The sequence below is a fragment of the Pristis pectinata genome, chromosome 6 (genome assembly GCF_009764475.1).
Source record: "Pristis pectinata isolate sPriPec2 chromosome 6, sPriPec2.1.pri, whole genome shotgun sequence".
NCBI classification, from domain to species: Eukaryota; Metazoa; Chordata; class Chondrichthyes; order Rhinopristiformes; family Pristidae; genus Pristis; species Pristis pectinata.
Window position 1 is genome coordinate 7244543 of NC_067410.1, and position 27451 is coordinate 7271993.

The 27451-nt window shown below is 44.7% G+C and overlaps 1 protein-coding gene and 4 non-coding genes across 5 annotated transcripts in view; 2 read left to right on the forward strand and 3 right to left on the reverse strand.

The window, feature by feature from the left end:
* Positions 1 to 11556, reverse strand: part of p4htmb (prolyl 4-hydroxylase, transmembrane b) — a 53858-nt gene extending 42302 nt beyond the window's left edge. Inside the window, exons 1-2 of the mRNA XM_052018777.1 lie at positions 11273 to 11556; positions 3000 to 3081 (exon numbers count right to left, since the gene is read on the reverse strand). Of these exons, the coding sequence (XP_051874737.1) occupies positions 3000 to 3081; positions 11273 to 11536 (346 nt within the window). The 5' untranslated portion in view covers positions 11537 to 11556. The remainder of the gene's footprint in view (positions 1 to 2999; positions 3082 to 11272) is intronic.
* Positions 11557 to 23701: 12145 nt separating this feature from the next.
* On the forward strand, positions 23702 to 23775 carry trnan-guu (transfer RNA asparagine (anticodon GUU)). Its single transcript has one exon. It is a non-coding gene; the product is annotated as a tRNA-Asn (tRNA).
* An 809-nt stretch (positions 23776 to 24584) lies between these two features.
* On the forward strand, positions 24585 to 24657 carry trnaf-gaa (transfer RNA phenylalanine (anticodon GAA)). Its single transcript has one exon. It is a non-coding gene; the product is annotated as a tRNA-Phe (tRNA).
* Positions 24658 to 24965: 308 nt separating this feature from the next.
* Positions 24966 to 25038, reverse strand: trnaf-gaa (transfer RNA phenylalanine (anticodon GAA)). The gene has a single exon. It is a non-coding gene; the product is annotated as a tRNA-Phe (tRNA).
* Positions 25039 to 25550: 512 nt separating this feature from the next.
* On the reverse strand, positions 25551 to 25623 carry trnaf-gaa (transfer RNA phenylalanine (anticodon GAA)). The gene has a single exon. It is a non-coding gene; the product is annotated as a tRNA-Phe (tRNA).
* Positions 25624 to 27451: the final 1828 nt, after the last annotated feature.

The following is a 27451-nucleotide window of genomic DNA, read 5'->3' on the forward strand; positions in this document are numbered from 1 at the left end:
CCCCGACCAATTACTTTCTTTAAACCTCTGAAAAATTGAAAGTGCCTCTTATATTTCCTCTGACATTTTCAGTTGTAATATTTCAAGCCATTCAAGCCATATTTCAAGCTTACTGACAATTGTAGGCTCAGTGGGACCGTGAGGTTGTAAACAGCGGAAGATGGACAAGCTGAGATAGTGGGTGAGGACATGGCAGGTGGAATATCATGGTTCAAAATGTGGGGTCATCCACATTGGTGAACAGGTCAGACAGGCAGTGTATTTGTTAAGTGGCGAGGGATAGGGTAGAGCTTCAGAAGTTAGGATCAGGTAGAGCAGCAGAGGACTATAAAGAAGCTAGAACTGAACTCAAGGAAGGAATTAGGAAAGCCAGGAGGGGCCATGAAAAGTCCTTAGTAAGTAGGATTGAGGAGAATACAAAGGCATTCTGTACCTCTGTCAGGGATGGGAGGATAACAAGGGAAAGGGGAGGACCACTTCAGGATAAAGAAGGGAATCTATGTTTGGATGCAGAGGATGTAGGGAGGTTCTAAACGAGTATTTCTCTTCAGTACTTACCCAGGAAAGGGACATGCAGGATGCAGAAATTGGAACTGAGGGTGGAAACATGTTAGGGCATTTAGAGGTTAAGGAGGAGGTAGTTAGGTCTCCTAAACAGTATTCAGGTGGATAAGTCTCCAGGGCCCAATGGGATATACCCCAAGTTACTGAGGGAGGCAAGAAAAGAAATTGCTGGGGCCTTGACCAGAATCTTGGTCTCCTCTTTGACCAGAATCTTGGTCTCCTCTTTGACCACTGGTGAGGTCCCGGGGGACTGGTGTGGCTAATGTTGTTTGTCTATTTAAGAAAGGAACAAGGGAAAATCCGGGGAACTATAGACCGGTGAGCCTCACATCAGTTGTAGGGAAATTGCTGGAGAAAATCCTTCGAGATAGGGTATACAAACATCTGGAATTCAATGGCTTGATTAGGGAAACCCAGCATGGCTCTGTGAGGGGCAAATCATGTCTTACTAACCTGGTTGCATTTTTTGACAAGGGGACGAGAGAGATTGATGAAGGTAGAGCTGTGGATGTCATCTATATGGACTTCAGTAAGGCATTTGACAAGGTCCCACATAATAGGTTGATCAAGAAAGTTCAGATGCATGGTGTCAGTAGAGAATTGGCAGTGTGGATCCAGAACTGGCTTGCCCACAGAAGGTGGTGCTTGAAGGGACTTACTTGGGCTGGAGGCCTGTGAGTAGTGGTGTTCCACAGGGATCTGGGACCTCTGATGTTTGTGCTGTACATAAGTGACCTGGATGAATATGTTGATGGATGGGTTACTAAGTTTGCAGACGATACCAAGATTGGTGGAGTTGTGAATAGAGTAGAAGACTGGCAATGGATACAGCGGGATATAGATGTGGGCAGAGAAATGGCAGATGGATAAATGTGAGGTGTTGCACTTGGTAGGATTCATGTCAAGAGGCAGTACACTCTTAAGGGCAAGACCCTGAACAGTGTTGAAGAGCAGAGAGACCTTGGGGTACAAGTCCATCGCTCATTGAAAGTGGCGACACAGGTAGACAGGGTGGTTAAAAAAGCTTACAGAATGCTTGCTTTCATTAATCAAGGTATTGAGTACAGGAGTCAAGAAGTTATGATGCATCTCTATAGAACTCTGGTTAGGCCGCATTTAGAGTATTGCATGCAATTTTGGTCACCTCACTACAGGAAGGGCTTTAGAGAGGGTGCAGAGGAAGTTTACTAGGACGCTGCCTGGATTAGAGGGCATGTGCTATCAGGAGAGGCTGGACAAACTTGGGCTCTTTTCTCTGGAGCGGCGGAGGCTGAGGGGTGATCTGTTAGAAGTGTATAAAATAATGAGGGGCATAGATAGGGTGGACAAGCAATATCTTTTCCCCATTATTGAGCGATCCAATACCAGAGGGCATGCATTTAAGGTGAGGGGGGTAGGTTCAGAACAGGCGTAGGGGTACATTTTTCACTCAGAGAGTGGTGGATGCCTGGAATGCGTTGCCTGACAGGGTGGTGGAGGCAAGCTCATTGGGGGCGTTTAAGAGATGGTTGGATGGGCACACGAATGAGAGGAAAATAGAGGGATATTGGCATTCTGTAGGTAGGAGAGATTAGCTATGTCGGCACAACATTGTGGGCCGAAGGGCCTGTTCTGTGCTGTACTGTTCTATGTTCGTTATAACTCTAACCCCTCAATTCTGATTTTATTCTAGAGAATCTTCACTGTGCCCTTACCTTGGCACCGACAGTAAGATGCCCAAAACTGGCAAGTATGGTGTAAAGTTTCCTGCAATGATTAGGGTGGTAACATAGGCTTACATAATGTTCTCACTGTTACAGCAAATTCAGGAGTAAGTTTGCAAAAGAAATTTGACTATTCCACAACAAACTTATTGCTAGTGATCAAAGATGAAAATATGCTATATAGAAGCAGCTGTGTGTTTTACTGTACTTCCTTCTGCTGGAACTGCTTTACATGTTTGATACATGCATACATGGGTGAATTTCTGGGTTGTGCTGACTCTTGGAAATTTAGTACCACTCTTGTTATTTTAGCACAGGAGAGAAAGCAATGTAAAATCTAAAAGTAAAAGCACTGTACAATAAGTTGATCCCTATATTTGCTTGTGATAAATGTCTTCTTTGAAGAAATGCAAAATCTTCAGCTGAAGGCAATACATTTCCATACTTTCCCAATCCCTGCAAAACATATCTCTATTCCCCCCATATTTGACAGACATCTTGAAATTCATGTATCAGCAGAGAAAATGGACTACAACATAGTGCTTGCTGGTGATATCAGGACATTACTATTTTGAGCCTGCATAAGCGGATATCAAAATACTTGGTTTTCAAGGCACTATTCTGCATTAGCTCGGTGTAAAATGAAAGGTTCAGATTGGCTTCACATGCAGTCCGACAAGGATTCAAATTCCAATTATCGGAAATAAATAAGTGCATTGTACAAATCCTTACCAAACAGAAGTGGTTTTAAGCTCAGTGTTTTCAAGTAGTGTACTTTGTTAGGGACAAGATCCACTTTTTGCATATGGCCAACCTGAAGGAAAGTAAAACAAAGATAAAGTTTTATTTAACAGAAATTATGAGATGATGTAACAAAAATATGGAAATGTAGCAGGGAACATACAGTTGCTGAATCTAATGAAATAGAAGATAACAATATTCATAATATGAACAGCCTGCACAAAAAGCTTTTTGATTTTTAGTGTAGTACCATCAATATTTAATTTAAAAGTTAGCTAAATATAAATTAGGAGCAGGAATAGGACACGTAGCCTCTAAGCTGGTCTGTCATTCAATAAAATCATGGCTGATCCGATTGTAACCTCACCTTCACACTCCTACTTACCCCAATAACCTTTCACTCCCTTGCTTATCAAGAAACAATTTAGAACATAGAAACATAGAAAAACTACAGCACAATTAAGGCCCTTCAGCCCACAAAGCTGTGCCCAACATGTCCCTACCCTAGAAATTACTAGGCTTACCCATAGCCCTCTATTTAACTGCCTTCAAGATATTTAAAGACTTTTCTTCTACTGCTCTTTGAAGAAGAGAGATCCAAAGGCTAACAACCCTCTAAGAGAAAAATAGTTCACCTCATCTCAATCTTAATTGGGCGGCCTCTTATTTTAAAACAGTAACTCCTAGTTCTGGATTATCCCACAAGATGAACATCTCTGCATCCACTCAGAATCTTATATGTTTCAATTCAAGTTGCCTCTCACTTTTTTAAACTCTAGTGGATATAAATCCAGCTTGCCCAATGTTTCCTTAATGAATTAATTCCATCCTGCATATTCCAGGTAAAAGTCTAGTAAACCTTCTCTGAACTGCTTCCAATGAAATACTATTGTTTATGGTGCAGTTAATGGTAGGTCCCCTAATAGCACTGAAGTACAGAGGGATCTTGGGATCCATGTCCATAGTTCACTGAAACTGGGTACGCAAGTGGATAAGGTGGTGAAGAAGGCATATGGCATGCTTGCCTTCATTGGTAGGGTTATTAAGTATAAGAGTAAGGAAGTCATGATGCAGCTTATATAACACTTTAGTCAGATCCCACTTGGAGCATTGTGTGCAGTTCTGGTTGCCCCATTACAGGAAGGATGTGGAGACTGTGAAGAGGGTGCAGAAGAGGTTCACCAGGATGCTGCCTGGATTAGAGGGTATGGGCTATAAGGAAAGCTTGTACAAACTTGGATTGTTCTCCCTAGAGCGCTGGAGGCTGAGGAGAGACCTGATAGAGGTTTTTAAAATTATGAGAGTCCGAATCTTTTCCCCAGGGTAGAAATGTCAAACACCAGGCGACATGCTTTTAAGGTTGGGGGGGGATGTTTAAAGGTGACGTGAGGGCCAAGTTTTTTTATTACACAGAGAGTGGTAGGTGCCTAGAATGGTTTAGAACATAGAACATTACAGTACAGTACAGGCCCTTCAGCCCACAGTGTTGTGCCGACATTTTATCTTGCTCTGAGATCTATCTAACCCTTCCCTCCTACATAGCTCCCCATTTCTCTATCATTCATGTGTCTATCTAAGAGTCTCTTAAATGTCCCTAACGTATCTGCCCCCACAACCTCTGTTGGCAGTGCGTTTAATGCACCCACCACTCTCTGTGTAAAAAACTTATCCCTGACATACCCCTTATACCTCCCTCCAATCACCCTAAAATTATATCCCCTCATGTTAGCCATTGTTGCCCAGGGAAAAAGTCTCTGACTGTCCACTTGATCCATGCCTCTTATCATCTTGTACACCTCTATCAAGTCACCTCTCATCCTCCTTCTCTCCAAAGAGAAAAGCATAGCTCACTCAACCAACCTACCAGGGATAGTAGTGGAACCAGGCAGTTTGGTGGAGTTTAAAAGACTTTTAGATAAGACACATGAATATAAAGGGAATGGAGGGATGTGGATGATACACAGGAGGAGGACATTTAGTATAAATTAGCATCAAGACTGGCACAACATCATGGGCCAAATAGCCTGTCCATTGCTTTATTGTTCTATGTTCTATGTTTCACTAATAAGGAGAGCAATACTATACACAATACTTCTCTACTGAAGACTTGTAGACTTACACGCTATATAACTGGAATGTGGAAAAACTGCTGGCAGTGATATTAGGGCATTACTATTTTAAGTCTGCAAAAATCAGACATACTTTTGTTTTCATTTCCTCTAGCAATAAATGATAACTTTCTGTTAGTAGTCCTAATTATCAGTTTTACCTGCAGACTAACCTGTGGTGAATCATGAACACAGATCCTTCTGCATCTCAGAGCTTTGCAATTTCACACCATTTAACCTCCTCTCATTTCTAATTTTCCAAACACCTCTCTCCATTGTAAATTTTTTTTGGGGTCTATAATTAATTGCTCTTTTGAACTTCCCTCTCATTTCTCTCAAACCCGTCCTCCTGAGATTGCAGTTCACTCTTTACAATCTCAGAAGTATGGATGTCCTCAGTCTTTCTTTCCTCTTGCAATCTACAGGATTTTAAATCCACACCTAAGATTACCAACACTCCTCAATTTAGCTCTTTGCCTTTCCCAATCTTTTCAGTCTTAGCCTTCTCCTGTACTACAAGTCTAAGGTCCTTCGCCAAAGTCTTTTGTCCGTTGGATCATCTGGGAAGAATGTGCAATCTCCAACCAAGATCAGGATTGAGCGCAAGTCCCAAGAGCTGTGAGGCAGCAACACTAACTGCTATACTACCTTCACCAATTGTATATGATGTAGATTAAACCACAAATAAACAAGCTGCAAGGACTCAGTATTATTAACCTTTTGGTTCCACAGTTTATCACTGAATCACACAGCGCAGGAGGTCATTCAGCCAATCATATCCAAGTTAAATCTTTGAAAGAACTTTCCAATAATTCCCACCTTCCATCTCTTTCTGCATAGCCACACTCTGCTTCCTTCTTAAGTTACTACTGAGTGATCCTCCATCAACTTTTCAGACAATGTTTCCAGAGCACAACTCACTGCACAAAAATTGTTTCGTTTAAGTTTATTTGTTCACAGGGCAGGGTCCTCACTGTGATTTAGAACATAGAACAGTGCAGCACAGAAACAGCCCACGATGTTGTGCCAAACTAATTAAACACCTAACTGAACTAATCCCTTCTGCCTACACAATGTCCATATCCCTCCATTCTCTGAATTTATTGCCCTGAACTGCCCTAACATTCCTAACTGCCCTGAACTAAGGAGACAGTTACAATCAAGTACATGAAAAATCAAAAAAACTGCAGATGCTGGAAATCCAAATAAAAACAGAAAATGCTGAGAAACCTCAGAAGATCAGACAACATCTGTAGAAAGAGAAGCAGTTAATGTTGCAGGTCAAAGACCCTTCAAAACTAAATAAAATGAAAAGAAAACAAAAGTACAAGGTTAGAAGCCGTAGAGAGAAGGTCTCCTGAAGAAATAAGGTCTGTAATTGTGTAGAAGACAGTAACCTGATGTTCAGTAGTGGGGTCACAGTACAGGGGAGGTATGAGAGGTGTCTAGGAGCTGATATTTGGCCTGCGATAGAGGTTAGTTTTCCAGACCATAATAGCACCAGCCTTGTCATTAGGTTTGATGACAATGTGATAATGGTAGAGTGCTGCAGGTTCAGAGGCCAGTATATTAGAGCGAGTGAAAGGAGTGGAATAATCAATGCGATCAATATCCCACCAGCAATTAGCAATGAATAAATAGATCAAGACAAGTTAAGGGGCCAGAGGGAAGGGTCCAGGTGCATTGGGAATTCTGGAGACAGGAGAAGGGTATGCAGTCTGCGGTGATGACTCCTGACCAAAGAAATAGGCAAGGAGGCGGAGGTGGCAGAAGTAGAATTTAACATCACGTTGGTCTCAGAATTCATTAGGATGTGGATGTAGGGAGACATAGCTGAGGCCGCTACTAAGGACTGATTGTTCGAGATCAAAGGAAGGATGGTGGAAACATGGGAGGGAGCGAGATTGGAGGGGAGGGATGGGGTGAGAAGAAAGTGCAGACTGAATAAAGATAAAGCATTCCTGGAGGAACATTAATGAACTAGATGGGTTTTTAATGACAATCAGATTTATCTCATTATTGAACGTTAATTAATTTCCCAGTTCTATACATGTCCAAATTAATAACTTAACAGATAAAGTTCTGGAACACTAAGTTTACTCGCTTAAAAAAATATGCCACCCACCAATAATTTTCTTTCAATAATCTTAACCTTAGTTTTTTCTGACTAGCAACTATTTTGAAGGAGGAAATAGTTCTTCACTAACTGCTCTATCAAAACCCTTCATAATTTTCAAAAGCATTTTAAAATTACTCTATCAAACTTCACAACTCTAAGAACAACACTTTTCTTCAGGCTCTCCCCCCCCCCCCCCACCCCAACATAACTGAAATCCCCCATTCCGTGATAAATCTCTCCTAACCATTGTTTTTAATTTGCAAGTGGGCTGTTCACTGCTTGGTTACTTGAAACTCCTGCTTGCTGTTCTTTCTTGGCGGCTTTGTTTGTGGGAGATCATGCCTGATAAATCTGATTGAGGTTTTTCAGGAGGTGACTGAGAGGATTGACGAGAGCAGAGTGGTGGACATTGAAAACATGGACTTCAGCAAGCCTTTGACAAGGTCCTGCATGGTAGACTGATCCAGAAGATTGGAATATACAGGATCCATAAACTGGACACAGAATTGGCTTGGTGGTAGGAGGCATAGGGTATTAGTGGAGGCTTGTTTTTCAGATTGGACACCTGTAACCAGTGGTGTGCCAGAGGGGTCAGTGCTGGGTCCTTTATTGTTTGTCACACACGTCAATAATTTGGAAGAGAATGTCAGTGGCACGATTGGTAAGTTTGCAGATGACACCAAAATTGGTGGGATAGTGGACAGTGAAGAACGTCAACTGGGAAAGTAGGCAATGGAAGTTAACTTGGACAAATGCAAAGTGATGCATTTAGGGAAGTTAAACCAGGCCAGAACACACACAATGAATCGCAGGCCCCCTGAGGAGTATTATTAAACAGAGAGACCTTGGGATACAAGTACATAGTTCCCTGAAAGTAGTGACACAGGTAGACAGGGTGATGAGGAAAGTGTTTGGCACGCTTGCCTTCATCGGTAAGGGCAATGAGTACGAGAGTTGGGTCTCATGTTACAACTGCACAAGACATTGGTGAGATTACACTTGGAGTATTGTGTGTAGTTCTGGTCGTCTAGCTAAAGGAAGGATGTCATTAAGCTGGAAAAGGTGCAGAAAAAACTCATAAGGATGTTATTGGGACTGAAGGGCTCACAATCTACCTTGTTATACCTTGCACCTTATTGTGGCGCAGTATTGTAGTGGTTAGCGGTTAGCGTAATGCTATTACAGCACCAGTGACCCGGATTCAATTCTGCCACTGTCTGTAAGGAGTTTGTACGTTCTCCCGGTGTCCACGTGGGTTTCCACCCACATTCCAAAGACATACAGGTTAGGAAGTTGTGGGCATGCTATCTTGGTGCCGGAAGCGTGGCGATACTCGAGGGCTGCCCCCAGCACATTCTCAGTAACACAAAATGACATATTTCACTGTGTGTTTCGATGTACATGTGACTAATAAATAAATATCTTATCTTATCTTGTCTACCTGCACTGCACTTCCTCTGTAGCTGTGACACTTTACTCTGTATTCTGTTATTGTTTTCACCCTGAACTACCTCAATGCACTGTGTAATGAATTGATCTGGATGAACGGTATGCAAGGTAAGTTTTTCACTGTACTTTGGTATGAGTGACAATAATAACCCGATACCAATACCAAGTTACAAGGAGAGACTGGATAGACTGGGGCTTTTTCCCTGGAGCATAGGGGGCTGAGGGGTGAGCTGTTTATAAGATCACAGGGGCATAAAGAACATGGATGGTCACAGTTTTTTTCCCGGGGTAGGGGAGTCTAAAATGAGAGGGCTCAGGTGAGAGGGGAAAGAATTAAAGTGGACCTTAAGGGCTGTCTGTATGTGGAACAAGTTACCAGAAGAAGTGGTAGAGGTGGGTACAGATACAATGCCTAAAAGACGTTTGGACAGGTACATGGATAGGAAAGGTTTAGAGGGATATGGGCCAAATGCAGGCAAATGGGACTAGCTCAGGTAGGCAATTTGGTTGGCATGGACGAGCTGAACCAAGACCTGTTTCCTTGTTGTGTAATTCTATTACTCTACATAATTCCCTGAAAGCAGTGACACAAGTAGACAGAGTGGTGAAGAACATAGAACATAGAACACAGAACACTACAGCACTGTACAGGTCCTTCGGCCCACGATGTTATGCCAACATTTTATCCTGCTCTAAGATCTATCTAACCCTTCCCTCCCACATGGCCCTCCATTTCTCTATCATTCATGTGGCTGTCTAAGAGTCTCTTAAATGTCCCTAATGTATCTGCCCCCACAACCTCTGCCAGCAGTGCGTTCCACGCACCCACCACTCTCTATGTAGAAAACTTACCCCTGACATCCCCCTTATACCTACCTCCAATCACCTTAAAATTATGTCCCCTCGCATTAGCTGTTCTTGCCCTGGAAAAAAGTCTCTGTCTACTCGATCTATGCCTCTTATCATCTTGTACACCTCCATCAAGTCACCTCTCATCCTCCTGCTCTCCAAAGAGAAAAGCCCTAGCTTTTAGGTGTACAGCTTGTCTGTCTTTAGCGGCTCTGGCATTGAGTACAGAAGTTGGGATATCACGTGACAGCTCCTCTGACCAGTCTGCCTCACACACTCCAGTCTACTCTACCCAAGTATACCCTTTTCCATCTCACATTTCACTATGTCACCCCTGAGCCCCATCTTCACATCTTCATCCCTCATTAATCCACCCAATTTAATTACCCCTTTTGGACACATAGAGCTCACCCATCCACATAATGTACCACTGGTTTGTCAGACACAAACTCACACAGTCTCATCCAACAACTTCCATCATTCCACCAATACACTTTCCCCAGTCTGGTCCCTCCCCCTCCCATTCTGGCTCTGGCACTACCCCAGCATAGCAAATCCCTCCTCACCCCACCAAGTCTCACAGGTGGATGGGGTAGTTAACAAAGCTTATGGGATGTAAGCTTTCATAAGTCAAGGGATCGAGTTTAAGAGCCACAAGGTACTGATGCAACTCTATAAAACTCTGGTAAGACCACATTTAGAGTACTGTGTCCAGTTCCGGTCGCCTCATTATAGGAAGGATGTGGAAGCCTTGGAAAGGGTGCAGAGGAGATTTACCAGGTGCTGCCTGGTTTAGAGACTATGCATTATGAGGAGAGACTAAAGGAGCTAGGGCTTTACTCTTTGGAGAGAAGAAGGATGAGAGGAGACATGATAGAGGTGTACAAAATATTGAGAGGAATATCATTTATTATTATTAGATAGAGTGGACAGCCAGCGCCTCTTTCCCAGGGCACCAATGCTCAATACAAGAGGGCATGGCTTTAAAGTAATGGGTGGAAAGTTCAAGGGAGATATCAGAGGAAGGTTTTTTACCCAGAGAGTGGTTGGGGCGTGGTATGCTAAGCCTGGGGTGGTGGTGGAGGCAGGTACGTTGGTCAAATTCAAGAGATTACTAGATACGCATATGGAGAAATTTAAAATAGAGGAATATGTGGGAGGAAGGGGTTAGATAGTCTTAGGTGAAGTTTAAAGGTTGGCACAACATTGTGGGCCGAAGGGCCTGTATTGTGCTGTACTGTTCTATGTTCTATGTCTAGCTGTGGCCCCTCCCCATCAATCTCAAAAAGGCCCCGCCCACAGGGTCTGGTCCCTCCCTCTGTACCCGTCACTGGCTCTGGACCCACCCCATCAATCTCCAGGAGGCCCCGCCCACATGCTCTGGCCCCTCCCCTGTGCCCATCACTCTGACGCTGGTCCCACCCCATCAATCTCCGGGAAGCCCCGCCCACAGATTCTGGCCCCTCCCCCTGTGTCCATCACTGGCTCTGGACCCACCCCATCATTCTCCAGGAGGCCCCGCCCACAGGTTCTGGCCCCTCCCCCTGTGTCCATCACTGGCTCTGGACACACCCCATCAATCTCCAGGAGGCCCCGCCCACAGGTTCGAACACTCTGGCTCTGGCCCCACCCACCTCCACCTCTCCACTCTGGCTCCTCGCTCCGCCCACTGATGCCGACCCCGCCCCCCCCCAGCTCAGACCCCGGCCCCGCCCACGACACCAAGCCCCGCCCCTCACCTTGATGCCCTCCAAGCGGCGCAGGCGGCCGAACCCCGCGTCCTGCTGCAGTCTGGCCGCGCGCTCCGGCTCCGACAGCTCCTGCCGCGCGTTCGCGTCCTGCCCGGGCGTCGCGGACGCGCCGCCGTCGGGCGGCGAATGCGCGCTCTCGCTGGTGTAGTACACGTACAGCAGCAAGGCCAACACATTGAGGATGTAAACGTGCACGAACACCATGACAACCACGAAATAGGAGCGCGAGCACACGCTGTCCTTCTGAGACATGGCGGCCCCGCGGTATTTAAATGGCCCCGCCCTCCCACGGCGGCCGTCCGCCCCGCCCCGCCCCTCCCCCCTCCCGCCGCCCGCCCGGCCGTTACTTTCAAAACCGGCTGGCGACGGCCAGCGAGCGCGCCCTGACGTCATCGCGCCCGCCTGCCCACGTGCTCCGGGGCCGCCGATCAAGGGGCGGGGCCTGCGGGGAAGGGGCGGGGCTTGTGGGAATGGGGCTGGGCAATGACAACAACTTTTTGGTATTGATATTGGTTTATTATTGTCACCTGTACCGAGGTACAGTGAAAAGCTTGTCTTGCAAACCGATCGTACAGGTCAATTCATTGCACAGTGCAGTTACATTGAGTTAGTACAGAGTGCGTTGATGTAGTGCAGGTAAAAACGATAACGGTACAGAGTAAAGTGTCACAGCTACAGAGAAAGTGCAGTGCAATAAGGTGCAAGGTCACAACAAGGTAGATCGTGAGGTCAGAGTCTATCTCATTGTATAAGGGAACTGTTCAATAGTCTTATCACAGTGGGGTAGAAGCTGTCCTCGAGCCTGGTGGTACGTGCCCTCAGGCTCCTACCCGATGGAAGAGGAGAGAAGAGAGAATGACCCGGGTAGGTGGGGTCTTGAGCAGGCTAATCAGCCCGAGTGCCTCCCGACACATGAGACTGCAACACACAGAGCACTGGAGGAACTCAGTGGGTCAGGCAGCATCCGTGGAGGGGAATGGACAGTCGAATGGATGTTATAATCCATCTGCCAGCTTCTAGTTATATCCCTTTATAAGTTCTTTGCCTCCTTCCTACAACTTGCTAACCCACCTATCTTTGTATCATCACCAAATAGGGGCAATAGTGTACTTGGTCCCTTTATCCAAGTCAGTAATATGTTCTATAAAGAGGCCCCAGCACTGACCCCTCTGGTACCCCACAAGCTATTGATTGCCAAACCAAAGGTGACACCTGATTCCCGAATTTCTGATAGTTAACTACTCCACTATCCATTCAAATATATTAGCCGCAACCCCATGTGTTCTTATTTTAAGTGGCACCTTATCAGCTGCCTTCTGAAAATCTAAATACATTACATCGACTGGTTCCCCTTTATCCACCCTGTTTGTTACATCCTCAAAGAATAGCAGATGTCAAACAGGATTTCCCTTTCATAAATTTATGTCGACTCTTGTGTGATTGTATTTATGACTTTCTAAATGGCCTTCTAATACATCCTGAATAATGGATAGGGTCAATAGGAGAAGGGAGAGGCTTTCATGGTGGGGTTGGTGCTCTGGAGAGTGGAGGAACTTGTGGGGAGGGAGCAAGGCAGCAGAGGAGGGGAGGATGATGCAGGGTGCAGGGCGAACAGCAGGGAAAGATGTATGATGTGTGGACAATGTGGGCCTGGAAGGAAAGGATGGAAACTACAATGAGGGCAAGGGATGTGCCAACAGGATAACAGGAGGAGTACGGGGGCAGCAGGAGAGATGGGGCTTGTAAGGAGAGGAAAGGCATGCATGACAGGGCATTTCTACAGATGTACAGTGGAGAGCATTCTGACTGGTTGCATCACCGCTGGTATGCAGGCTCCACTGCGCAAGATAGAAAGAGGCTGCAGAGGGTTGTAGACTCAGCCAGCTCTATCACGGGCACATCCCTCCCCACCATCGAGGACATCTTCAAGAGGTGGTGCCTCAGGGAGGTGGCATCCATCATTAAGGACCCTCACCGTCCAGGGCACGCCCTCTTCTCGTTACTAAGATAAGATAAACTATTTTTATTAGTCACATGTACATCGAAACACACAGTGAAATGCATCTTTGCGTAGAGTGTTCTGGGGGCAGCCCGCAAGTGTCGCCACGCTTCCGGCGCCAACATAGCATGCCCACAACTTTCTAACCCATACGTCTTTGGAATGTGGGAGGAAACCAGAGCACCCAGAGGAAACCGATGCAGACACGGGGAAAATGTACAAACTCCTTACAGACATTGGCCGGAATTGAACCCGGGTCGCTGGCACTGTAATAGCGTCACGCTAACTGCTACACTACCGTGCCTGCCCTCAACCATCGGGGAGGAGGTACAGGAGCCTGAAAACCCACACTCATTGATTTAGGAACAGCTTCACCATCAGAATTCTGAACGGTCTATGAACCCATGAACACTACTTGTTATTTCTTGTTTTTGCACTATTTATTTATTTTGTAATTTATAGTAATTTTATGTCTTTGCACTGTACTGCTGCTGCAAAACAACAAATTTCACGACATATAAGTCAGTGATAATAAACCTGATTCTGATTCTGAAGTGGGGATTGTGTGGAGAGAGGGAGTCTGCAGAGGAGGTGCGGGACGCTTGCCTAGAGGGGTCATGCAGAATGAGGGAGGACTAGCAGAGGGGAAAGGTATGTAGGGGAGAGGGGGGGAGCTGCAAGAGATGCAGAGGTGCCTACAGGGAAGGTGAGGGGTCTGTTGGCAATCAGAGAGGAAGAATCTGCAGGGGATTGAGAGGTTTTCCACCAGGGAGAGAGAGGTGGAGGGGGAATGACACCACACTGGAGGGTGGGTTGGGGATGTTGAAGGCTCTGCAGAAAGATAACATCCTAGAGGAAGGAGTGTTGGATGCAGCTAGCCTTTTGGGTTGACGTTGGGGCCAGGGTGACCATATTCTGTGGCAAGTTGAGATTGGGGTAGTGTAGTGGTGATACACCAACATAATTAGTAAAGAGCGGCAGGGGAGTGGGGTGATGGTGGGGAAGGGTTGCCATTACAAGATTAGTGGAGGGTAGGCTGTACCTATCCAGGGAGAGAGGTGAGTGCAAGGATGGCGGAGGAGAGAGTGCAGGCTTGAGGGTAACTGTGACGTGGTGAGGTGAAGCAATATATTGATCTTGCTTTCAAATTCAGCCATTGAATCTGCATTCGTGGGAAGAACAAGGCACTCAGAGCAAAACAGCTTGACCCAAAATAATTCCCCCATTTTTATCTTTGAACTGCTGGTCTACCTCCATTTTTCAAGTGTTGTTTCTGGGGTGTTTCTTGGAGCCCATTTTCATCTGTCTCCCAACCACCTATCCTAGGTGTTGACGCCTTGCTAAGGCACGATTTCATGTGTGATGGCCACTCGGGATCTGGTGTTAGTTAACGATACGTTCTCTGATTTCTCAGTGATCAAGAGAGGTGACCTGATAGAGGTGTATCAGATGATGAGAGGCATTGATCGTGTGGGTAGTCAGAGGCTTTTTCCCAGGGCTGAAATGGTGGCCACAAGAGGACACAGGTTTAAGGTGCTGAGGAGTAGGTACAGAGGAGATGTCAGGGGTAAGTTTTCTACTCAGAGAGTGGTGAGTGTGTGGAATGGGCTGCCGGCAACGGTGGTGGAGGCGAATACGATAGGGTCATTTAAGAGACTTTTGGATAGGTACATGGAGCTTAGAAAAATAGTGGGCTATGGGTAAGCCTTGTAATTTCTAAGGTAGGGACATGTTCGGCACAACTTTGTGGGCCGAAGGACCTGTATGTGCTGTAGGTTTTCTCTGTTTTTATGTTTCTATCAAAGGCAGTGGAGATTACAACAAATCCAAATCTGTCCTCAAGTTGAATATTGGAATTTAATTTACCTGCATTCCTTAGAGTACTAAATCTCTCAGAGTTTTTAATTCCTATGTTATATTGTGAATTTATGGATATCCAGCTTGTTAATCAATTACTAGTTCAGTATTGTAAAGGAAGTCTCCTGCAGCTTCAACCTCTCCACACTCCGAGAATGTTTATTCTGTATTCGTACATTCCTCTTTTCGTCTTAAGTAGCCCTTTGCGTTGGAAGGTGGTTTGCTTCCAGTCCAGTACAGTGGGTTCTGAAGTAGCTGATGAGGATTACTGGAACTCATGGACTCCACTGCAGGTGGGGCAGGAGATGGTTGGCAGGGCAGGCAGTTGGCAGTTTGTGAGACAGGCTCCTCCTGCCATTTACACAGAGCCTTTGTGTGCTCTTGAGCAAAGGACACAAGGCGCCCAGTTGCATCCCAAATTCACCATCTCCACTTTTGAGCAATCATGAGCTAAGGATTTCCAAAGTCAAAATCAAAGGTGAGTTTATTGTCATGTGCACAAGTACAGCTGTGTCTTTGGTAGAGAAAGGATTTTGCTAGAAAGGTTCCAAGGTTCATCTGCAGTGTTAAAAGTCAAAGTCAAGTTTATTGTCATATGCACAAGTCCATGTGTGCACAGGCGCAATGAAAAACTTACTTGCAGCAGCATCACAGGCACATAGCATCAGGTAAGCAGCATTCACAAGAAAAATTAAACATAAATTCTACACAATTTTTACAAGAAAGGACACAATTAGAACAAAACAAAAAGTCAATTTTAGTGCAAAGTGATCAATGTGATCAGTGTTGCCAAACTGTAGTGATTAGGGTTGAGTAGGTTCGTTCAGGAACTGAATAGTTGAAGGAAAGTAACTGTTCTTAAACCTGGTGGTGTGGGACTTCAGGCTTCCGATGGTAGCTGCAAAAAGATGGCATGGCCCGGATGATAGGAATCTTTGATGATGGATGTTGCCTTCTTGATTTAAAGATATCCTTGAATCTTTTTTCCTGTAATCTCCTCCGTGACAGAACTCAGAGGAGAGTGTTTGTTTCAGGTATTGAGCATGCAAGTGATGTAGCCTGCTCAGTAGAGCTGACTGAATGTAATTTGGCCTCATTGCTGGGGTTATTGACCTGGCAGAGGATGCTGAACTCTGCTTCAGTTATCCTACCAGCAGATTTGGAGGATAGAGCATGATGAGATCTCTCCTGACCCTTGAGGTGCCTGCTGTAGACAGTATAAATCTCAGAAGCACAAAGGCAGCATCTACGGAGAGAAATGAACTGTTGACGTTTCGGGCCGAGACCCTTCATCAGGACTGGAAAGAAAAGAGGGAGAAGCCAGAATACGGACTGGGTTACTATTGGTGAATGTCCCTTTAAGATAGAGCATAGCGTGTGTGTGTGTGTGTGTGTGTGTGTGTGTGTGTGTGTGTGTGTGTGTGTGTGTGTGTGTGTGTGTGTGTGTGTGTGTGTGTGTGTGTGTGTGTGTGTGTGTGTGTGGCGTGCTGACATCAACGGAAGATAAAGGACATAATGACATTTTTGAAGCAGTCAGTCAGAATCAGTCAGAGGAGAGAGAGAGAGAGAGAGAGAGGGAGACCAGCCTGCTAGTCTCTATCGATGGATGAAAAACAGTAACTGTGTCTGTCACTACAATCCACATATGGATTTTTGGAATAATCTGGTGGAGTCCACTTTGTCATTAACCTGTAGAAGGAAACAGGTATTTGTGTGGACGGCCACGATTCGAGAGCCTTTTGGGGCAAGGCAGATGCTGTGGAGTGGTCACTGCTGAGTAGACACTGAGGTGTTGTTTGGGTTCCATCGTGGAACATTTGGATTTTATAATTACTCTCTATTTTCTCTCTGCATCTACTTCTTATCTTCAGTCAACAGTGGTTGTTGAAGAAGCCTTTGCTCACATTTCACCTGAACTTTGAGAACTATTCCCGGACTTGGAGTTTGGGAATTTGCCACACACACACTACAAGTTTAGTTTTGGGGTTAATGTTTAAGATCTAACATTTTTACTTCTAACATTCTTAACATTTTCACTTTTAATTTCCTTATTATCATAAGTAGTTATTAATAAAGTAGTTTTTAACACTTATACATGACTCGGTGTGTTTCTTTTTGCTGGTTCGTAACGGGGAGGGGGAGGAACACGAGTTAGCAGGTGATAGGTGAATCCAGGTGAGGGGGGAAGGTAGGTGGGTGGGGGAGGGCGGGAGTGGGAATGATGTGAGAAGCGGGGGGGGGTGGGTGATAGGTGGAAGAGGCAAAGGGCTGAAGAAGATGGAACCTGACAGGAGAGGTCAGTGGACCATGGAATAAAGGGAAGGAGGTGGGAACCAGAGGGAGGAAGGTGTGGGGGTTGGGCAGGTCGTGAGGGCAGGGAAGGGGAAAGAGCTGGGTAAAGGGGCCTTTGACTGTTCATTTCCCTCCATAAATGCTGCCTGACCTGCTGAGTTCCTCCAGCATTTTGTATGTATTGCTACAGAAAGATGGTATAACAGATAGAATGTATATACTGCATTCCTACAACAGAACACCAGAGAGTGCTAGAGGTGCTTAAAAGTGATTGCCGACAATGTGCCCTGGAGGCCATGAAGTTTGTGTTTCTGGTCTTGATCACAGAGTCATAGAGTTATACAGCATGGAAAAAGGCCCATCGACCCACTTGTCCCTGCTGACCAAGAGCTAGTCCCATTTGCCTGCATTTGGCCCATATCACTCTCAACTTTTCCTATCCATGTACCTGCCTAGTTGATATTTCAGGTCAGGACCCTTCCTCAGTGGAGGGAGGTGGGCAGTCCTGACGAAGGGTCTCAACCCGAAATGTCAACTGCCCACCTCCCTCCGTAAATGCTGCCTGATCCGTTGAGTTCCTCCAGCTTTCTGTGTGTTGCTCCAGATTTCCAGCATTTGCCATCTTTCTTGTGTCTCCATGTACCACGGTAGTGTAGTGATTAGCGCAACACTATTACGGCGCTAGCGACCTGGGTTCAATTCCGGCCACTGTTAGTAAAGAGTTTGTACGTTCTCCCTGTGACTGCGTGGGTTTCCTCCAGGTGCTCCGGTTTCCTCCCACATTCCAAAGATGTACAGGTTAGGAAGTTGTGGGCGTGCTATGTTGGCGCCGGAAGTGTGACGACACTTGCGGGCTGCCCCCAGAACACTCCATGCAAAAGATGCATTTCACTGTGTGTTTCGATGTACATGTGACTAATAAGGATATCTGCCTAAAAGTCTTTTTAACGTTGTAATTGTACCCGCCTCTACCCTCTGGCAGCTCATTCCATATACCCACCACACTGTGTGAAAAAATTGCCCCTGAGGTCCCTTTCAGTCTTTCCTCTCTCACCCAAACCTATGCCCTCTAGTTTTAAACTTCCCTACCCTGAGAAAAAGACGGTGACCATTCACCTTAACATGCCCCTCGTGATTTTATAAACCTCTATAAGGTCACCCCTCATTCCAGGGAAAACAGTCCCAGCCTACCCAGTCTCTCCTTATAATTCAAACAATCCAATCCTGGCAACATCCTTGTGAGTCTTTCCTGCACCCTTGGCTTACAGAATGGAGATAATTCCGTGATTCAAAAAAAAGAGGAAAGACTCAGAACGAGTCAGTCAAAGTAAGGGACAGAGGAGTAGATGGAAATGAAAGAGAAGACATGAGAAATCTATACCACACACGCGGAAGATTTCTTTAATGCATTACAGTGTCTCATTTTTTTGAGTAGATGTTTGTACCATTTACATGTACTGTTTTCATGCAGCATTTTACTGGCAACAGCGGCTGCCTTTTGGGGAGTTGCCTAGGCAGTGTTGAAATGCGCCAGCCTTTCAATACTCGGGTTGGTGCATTCCACAAAAGTCCTCAGCAGGATTGGCCGTATGGGAGTTACTGAGTGGCGTCGGTTCTCAGATTCCATGTTGTTATTTTTAATATTGTTTCCAGGGATGAGGGAATCCCTGGAAAGGTCAGCATGTAATGCCCATCTCCCAATAGCCCTGATACAATTGCTTGATCTGCCATGTACATTGAGAGCACAGTTCAAAGTCCATTCCATCTTTTTGGTGTGGAGGCAAGACTTGAAAAGGATGACGGGTTTTCTTCCTGATCAGTCACAGAAATAAGCCATTTGTCCTTTCAGCCTGTTCTGTCATTCAATAAAAGCAGGGCTAATCACGGTAGTGTAGCAGTTAGCGTAATGCTTTACAGAGCCAGTGATCTGGGTTCAATTTCTGCCGCTGTCTGTAAGGAGTTTATATGTTCTCCCCATGTCTGCATGGGTTTCCTCCAGGTGCCCCCGTTTCCTCCCACATTCCAAAGACGTATGGGTTAGGAAGTTGTGGGCATGCTATGTTGGCGCTGGAAGCGTGGCGACACTTGCGGGCTGCCCCCAGAAGACTCCATGCAAAAAGATGCATTTCACTGTGTGTTTCGATGTACATGTGACTAATGAAGATATTTTATCTTATAATCTTTGACACCTTCCTCAATTGTCCATATCTCCTGATTTTCATTGTATCTAGAAATCTATAGATCTCCACTCTGACCATTAAACCCTGCCCTCTCAAATGGATGTAAAAGATCCACTGTATTGAAGAAGAGTGTAACTTTCTTAATGTATGAATCAACAGTTTTCCTTCAAACGTCATCACTGAAACACATCGAGGACACCTTCAAGAGGCAGTATCCATCATAAAAGACCCTCACCATCCGGGACATGCCCTCTTCACGTTACTACCATTGAGGAGGAGCTACAGGAGCCTGAAGACCCACACTCAATGATTCAGGAACAGCTTCTTCACCTCCGCCATCAGATTTCTGAACGGTCCATGAGCCCATGAACACGACCCTGTTATTCCTTTTGTTTTGCAGTGTTTATTTATTTCTGTAATTTATAGATTTTTTATGTCTTGCACTGTACTCCTGCCACAAAAGAACAAATTTCTCGTCACGTCATTGATAATAAACCTGATTCTGATTCTGATAGCTACAACATAAGGGGCTGGTCATTTAAAACTGAGGTGCGTACGAATTTCTTCTCTCAGTGGGGAGTGAGTCTCTGAAATTCTCTGCCCCTGGTGGAGGCCAGGTCATTAGATATATTTAAGGTGGAGAACGATAAATATTAGAAAGATTGAAGAATTGAAGGTTAGGGAACACAAGAGGCCAGCTTAGATCAGCCATGATCATATTGAATGGCGGGGCAGGCTTGAGAGGCTGAATGACCTACTCCTGCTCCTTGTAGCGGTTGGCGTAACACTATTACAGCGCCAGTGACCCAGGTTCAATTCCCGCCGCTGTCTGTAATGAGTTTGTATGTGCTCCCCGTGACTGCGTGGGTTTCCTCCGGGTGCTCCGGTTTCCTCCCACATTCCAAAGACGTACAGGTTAGGAAGTTGTGGGCTTGCTAAGTTGGCGCCGGAAGTGTGGCGACACTTGCGGGCTGCCCCCAGAACACTCTACGTAAAAGATGAACTTCACTGTGTGTTTCGGTGTACATGTGACTAATAAAGATATCTTATCTCTTATCTTATTTTCTTGCGTGCTTGTATTATCTGGTTCTGACCACATTTCTGTCTGTGGGAGCTTGCTGTGCATAAGTCAAATGTAAGTATGGAGTCCAACCTAATGGGGATATGGGATCAAATTTAATGGGGAAATCATTCCCTAGCAGGCATCAACAAAGAAGGAAAGGATCCAGGCATTTTAAATTTCACTCTTTAACACGAAACACATCGCAAAGACTCCAAAGGAAGTCTTGAGGTCAGGGGGAGAATTGGCTAGATAATTCCAAGTTTGGGCAATTAACTGGTTAAGTTTAGCACTAATATCATATAGCAGAATTTTTTCTTCCTCTACTTTCCAATGTCATTTGCAGTAATTAGTAAAAGCATAATGTTGCCGACTATCTGTGTCAGATCAGAAATCTGGATATGTCCAAATGCACTTTGAAGTTATAAAGACTGGATACAAAATTAAATTTCAACCCTTTTAAAAACAGCTAATGGTAATGCAGCTAAAAAGCTAATACAGCCCGAAAGCAAAATGTCATCTGACTGGAGTCATTTATGTGATTCTTAATTGGGTTTTGGGTTGAACTAATTCAATTGATAGAGAACAGAGGAACTGTCAAATAAACTGTGTGGAAACAGGCACAGGAGGAAACGGGAAAAGGAACAGAAGAGATATACAGAATGGAGAACAAGGCAGGAGTAAGAAAAATAGCAAAGTACCTGAGAGAGGGTCACTAGAAACTAGGGGGAGGGAATAAATATCAGAATCAGGTTTATTATCACAGACGTATGTCGTGAAATTTGTTGTTTTGCGGCAGCAGTACAGTGCAAAGACATAAAATTTACTATAATTTACAAAAATTAATAAATAGTGCAAAAGAGGAATAACGAGGGAATGTTCATGGGTTCGTGGACCGTTCAGAAATCTGATGGCGGAGGGGAAGGTGCTGTTCCTGAAACATTGAGTGTGGGTCTTCAGGCTCTTGTACCTCCTCCCTGATGGTAGTAACATCAAACAGAAAAGAGAATGCAAGAAATAGTGAGAGGAATAGAATACCATCCGGGACAAATCATCCACCTTCATCAAAACCACATCCAGATTTCACTGCCTTCACCATGGGTACACTGTTTGCAGTGTGTGCATTGTACAAAAGGAACGCATGCCTAGGTTACAGGGATAACACTTCCCAAATCCATACAAAAAGCAAACTGCTGATGGAACTCAGTGGGTTGGGCAGCATCAGTGGAGGGAGAGGAATTGTCGACATCAGGACTGCCAAATCTATGATCTCTACCTAGAAGGACAAGTGCATCAGGGACATTGGAACACCGTCACCTACAAGTCTCCATTCCATGACTTGGGAATACATTGCCATTTCTTCAATTGTTGCTGGGTCTAAGGCCTACTCAAAAACATTGTGGAATACCTTCACCACATGGACCAGAGTAACACAAGAAGGCAGCTGGTTCACTGCCATGTTCTCATGGGAATTAGGGATGGGTATTAAGTACTGTCCTTGCCAATTATGTCAATAAATAATATCAACTCTACTCCCTATACGCTCATGACTGTGTGGCCAGATTCTACTCTAACTCCATCTGCAAGTTTGTAGATGATACCACCGCAGTGGGCCATATCTCAAATAATGATGAGTCGGAGTACAGGAAGGAGATAGAGAGCTTAGTGACATGGTGTCATGACAACAACCTTTCCCTCAATGTCAGCAAAACAAAAAAGCTGGTCATTGACTTCAGGAAGGGGGGGGGCGGTGCACATGCTCCTGTCTACATCAACAGTACTGAGGTCAAGAGGGTTGAGAGCTTCAAGTCCCTAGGAGTTAACATCACCAACAGCCTGTCTTGATCCAACCACAAAGACACCATGGCCAAGAAAGTTCACCAGCACCTCTACTTCCTCAGGAGGCTAAAGAAATTTAGCATATCCCTGTTGACCCTCACCAATTTTTATCAATGCACCATAGAAAGCATCCTATCTGGATTCATCATGGCTTGGTATGGCAACTGCTCTGCTCGTGACCACAAGAAACTGCAGAGAGTTGTGGGCACAGCTCAGCACATCACGGAAACCAGCCTCCCCTCCGTGGACTCTGTCTACACTTCTCATTGTCTCAGTAAAGCAGCCAGCATAATCAAAGACGCCACCCGCCCTGGACATTCTCTCCTCTCCCCTCTCCCATCGGGCAGAAGATACAAAAGCCTGAAAGCACATACCATCAGGCTCAAGGACAACTTCTATCCTGCTGTTATAAGTATTGAAGGCTCCCTAGTACAATAAGATGAAGTCTTGACCTCACAATCCATCTCATTATGACCTTGCACCCAACTGTCTACCTGCACTGCACCTTCTCTGTAACTGTACCACTTTACTCTGCATTCTGTTATTGTTTTACCCTGTACTACCTCAATGCACTGTGTAATGAATTAATCTCTATGAACAGTATGTAAGACAAGTTTTTCACTGTACCTCGGTACATGTGACAATAATAAACCAAGTGCAAATGTAGAGGTGGGAAAAGACAGAGGAGAAAAATGAGGAGCTGGACTGAAGAGAGACAAAGACAGAGCAATGAAAGAGAAGCCACATAGAATATTGCACATTCCAATTGTTTACCTGAGATAGAAGACGTTTGACCTTTTTATTTACTACAAAGACAAAATAAACTTACCTTCTACAGTGCATTTCAGATCTTCAGTAGATCCCAAAACAAGTCAGGTGAAGTGGGAAAAAGAAAACATAAACTAAAGGATGCACAGCTGTACCAACTCCCAGAATTTCTTCTGTGGAGATCACTTTATAATATCGTTTACTGGGTTTGATGTTGAGTTCCCTGCATTTGCCATCTAAAAATGTAGATGTATTTCCAGCCAGAAAAAGAGTTTGAAAAATAGGTGTTTTTTTAGAGCTTTACGAAATTAAGGAAATGGATGGGGTCTGTTTTGCTCCTTGACCTTATCACAGCATTTAATCGGCACACCTTGCTTGGCACATACTGTAACAAATAGAAAGGCGGAAGCTTCGCTTTTCAAGTCTCTGTGGCGCAATCGGTTAGCGCGTTCGGCTGTTAACCGAAAGGTTGGTGGTTCGAGCCCACCCAGGGACGTAAATTTTACCCGATGTTTATTGTGGTCATTAAATAGATTAATTGTTGCATTTATTGATTGATTTTGCTTTAAATTTCCACCGTCTACTTCAGTTCAATTCTAAATACTTTGCTGTGTAATGACCTTCATTCCGGTTGTTTCTTTATATAAAATTATATTGCCTTTAATCAAGGCAAAATGGAAAAATTCTCCCTCACCTCTCCAGGAGAATTCAAATCCAAAATGTTCAAATGTATATTTAAAAAAAAATATATGCAATTGCTTTCCTTTTATGCCCATGCTTCTTCAAATCCAAAATGTATAAATGTATTTCTTTGAAATATAATCATTTTCACTCTGGTCTTTAGAACCATAGAACCACAGAACACTGCAGCACAGAACCATTCATAATATGCTTATAACATTAGTGTATTTTGCAAATTAATAATAAAAGGACTCATTTTGGTTGAAATTAGGTTCTAAGAATTTTGGATAAATTCTTTAGATCTTTGAGCAAAAAGGGATTTTAAAATTACATTTTTAAAAAGATTTTTGGGACTTTAAGAATATCCCCAGGTAAATTTTAAAATTGGATTTAACATTGTTGTTTGTTACTGGAATTAAAACGATACAGTGGAAAGGCGCCCGAGGGGTCAATGTATTCTTTCATTTAGTGCTTTTGAGTTAGGAGCTGGATGAGTTGTTATTTAACATGTTGAAAGTACTTCGGAGAAATCCATGCAAAATAGCAGCTAACAGTCACAATAGTCATTCAAATGCAACATAAGTTTGTTCCAGGAACCGAAAAAAAACCCCATTGTTGCCATCTGCCGAAATAGCTCAGTTGGGAGAGCGTTAGACTGAAGATCTAAAGGTCCCTGGTTCAATCCCGGGTTTCGGCATAATTATTGTTGCAATTTCTTACACTCCGGGAAAAAGTCATTGAGGAAGCAACTTTCCTCAAATTTTGCCCTGAAACAGACGTTAGGTGCTGCCTGACCTGCTGAGTTCCTCCAGCACTTTTTATATATTGCTCCAGATCCTAGCATCTGCAGAATTTCTCGGGTCTCCATTTTAACCCATCGAGTTTATTATCTGAGACTTACATTGGAACAGAAAGGCAAACAGCTGGAAAATGTCATTGGACCAGAAATTGCCGTTCTCACAAAAAAAAATTATGATGAAGTAAAAAAAAATGGTTTCCTACCACTGCCGAAACCCGGGATTGAACCAGGGACCTTTAGATCTTCAGTCTAACGCTCTCCCAACTGAGCTATTTCGGCAGATGACAAGAGCAACAATAAAATTTAAAGTAGAGAGTCTTAGGGATTCAAATATTTTTGAGGTTTTGAAGTTTTTAATTCTTTTTGTTTTTGCACAGATATTGTCTGACCTGATAAATGTCTCCAGTACTGCAACAAAGACCCAAACTACAGATGGAGGCCATTCTGCCCACGTTGCCACTGCCAACTCTTGCAGATAACCGTCCTGGTTGCCTTCTTTCCCAGTCGGAGTATCTCAAGTGCGGAACACTTTACTGAGTTCGTAAACCAGACGCTAAGAAACATAAAAACTAAATAAGAAGGAGACACAAGAAATTGCAGAGGCTGGAATCTGGAATTATAAAAAAAACCAACTAGTGAGGGAACTCATCGGGCTGGACAGCATCTGTGGAGGAAAATGAACAGTTGACGATGGAGCAGGTGAAATAACAAACGGGGGTGTTGGGGAAAGCATAGAAGGGTGGCGGGGAGGGGGGTCATAATGGCCCATCCAGTAAAATGCACAGCCGTGCTGCCGAAACCCGGGATTGAACCAGGGACCTTTAGATCTTCAGTCTAACGCTCTCCCAACTGAGCTATTTCGGCTGACGAAAAGACGCTGTTCAGCCCTTCCAGACTATACTGGCTTCTCTGGAGTGTTTGCAGTTAGTCCCATTTTTTGTTCCCCAGAACTCTCTTTTCTTTTGAGATACTTGTACAGCTCCCCTTTGGATGCAAGAATTCAACCTGCCTCCACTAATATCCCTTAATGTGCATTCCAGACCCTAAGCACTCACCGTGTCAAAAAGTTTTCCTCATTGTCACTTTTGGATCTTTTGACAATCACCTTCATTTCTATGTAGACACAAGAGGCTGCAGATGCTGTAATCTGGAGCAGAATCAGAATCATTATCACTGATATACGTCGTGAATTTTGTTCTTTTGCGGCAGCAGTACAATGCAAAGACATAAGAATCTATAAATTACAAAAATAAATAAATAGTGCAAAAGAGGAATAACAAGGTAATGTTCATGGGTTCCTGAACAGTTCAGAAATCTGATGGTGGGAGGGGAAGAAGCTGTTCCTGAATCATTGAGTGTGGGTCTTCAGGCTCCTGTACCTCCTCCCTGATGGTAGTAACAAGAGGAGGGCACGTCCCGGATGGTGAGGGTCCGTAATGATGGATGCTGCCTTCCTGAAGCACCGTCTCTTGGAGATGTCTTGATGATGGGGAAAGTTGTGCCCATGATGGAGCTGGCTATAACCTTCTGCAGCCTCTTGCGATCCTGCGCATTGGAGGCTCCATACCAGGCTGTGATGCAACCAGTCAGAATGCTCTCCACCGTACATCTACAGAAATTTGTAAGAGTTTTTCGTGACATAGCAAATCTTCTCAAACTCTCTTTTCCTTTCAGATACTTATACAGCTCCACTTTGGATGCAAGAATCGAACCTGCCTTCACTAATATCCCTCAATGTGTATTCCAGACTTTAAACACTCACCGTGTCAAAAGGTCTTCCTCATTGTCACTTTTGGATCTTTTGACAATCACCTTCACTTCCATGTAGACACAAGAGACTGCAGATGCTGTAATCTGGAGCAAAAAATATATCTGCTGGAGGAAAGTGGGTCGAGCAGCATTTGTGGAGACAAAGGAGTGGTTGACATTTCAGAGCAAGACCCTGCCTCAGGACTGAGAATGGAGAGGGGAGATAGCCAGTATAAAGAGCAGAGGGGGAATGGTGGCACAGAGGTCAGTAGGTGAGGGGTGGACTGAGGAGGGGCCAACCTGGCTCATTCTGCCCATCATCCTTTACCCCTCCTCTGTCCACCTATCACCTACAGGCACTTCTGTCACCCCTCCCTCTCTCCTCTTTATACTGGCCATCTTCCCTCTCAGTTCTGATGTAAGTTCTTCACCTGAAATGTCAACAATTCCACCCCCACCCCGCTGCTCGACCCACTGAGTTCCTGCAGCAGATCGTTTCTTGCGCCTTCATTTTACGTCCCCAGTTCTTGACCCCTCCACCAATGAAAACAGTCCTATCCGATGTAGGGTGTGGACTCGAAACATCGACATACACCTCTTACCTCCACAGATGCTGCTCGACCCACTGAGTCCTTCCAGCAGTTTTTAAAAATATATATTCCAAATCTGTAGTCTCTTCTGTCTTCAGAACAGTTCTATCAGAGAGGTGAGTGCGTGGAATGGGCTGCCAGCAACGGTGGTGGAGGCTGATACGATAGGGTCTTTTAAGAGACTTTTGGATAGGTACATGGAGCTGAGAAAAATAGAGGGCTATGGGTCTCTAAGGAAGGGACATGTTCAGCACAGCTTTGAGGGCCGAAGGGCCTGAATTGTGCTGTAGGTTTTTGATGTTTCTATGTTTCTATCTACTCTCGCTGTAGCCTTAATTATTTTAAATAGCTCT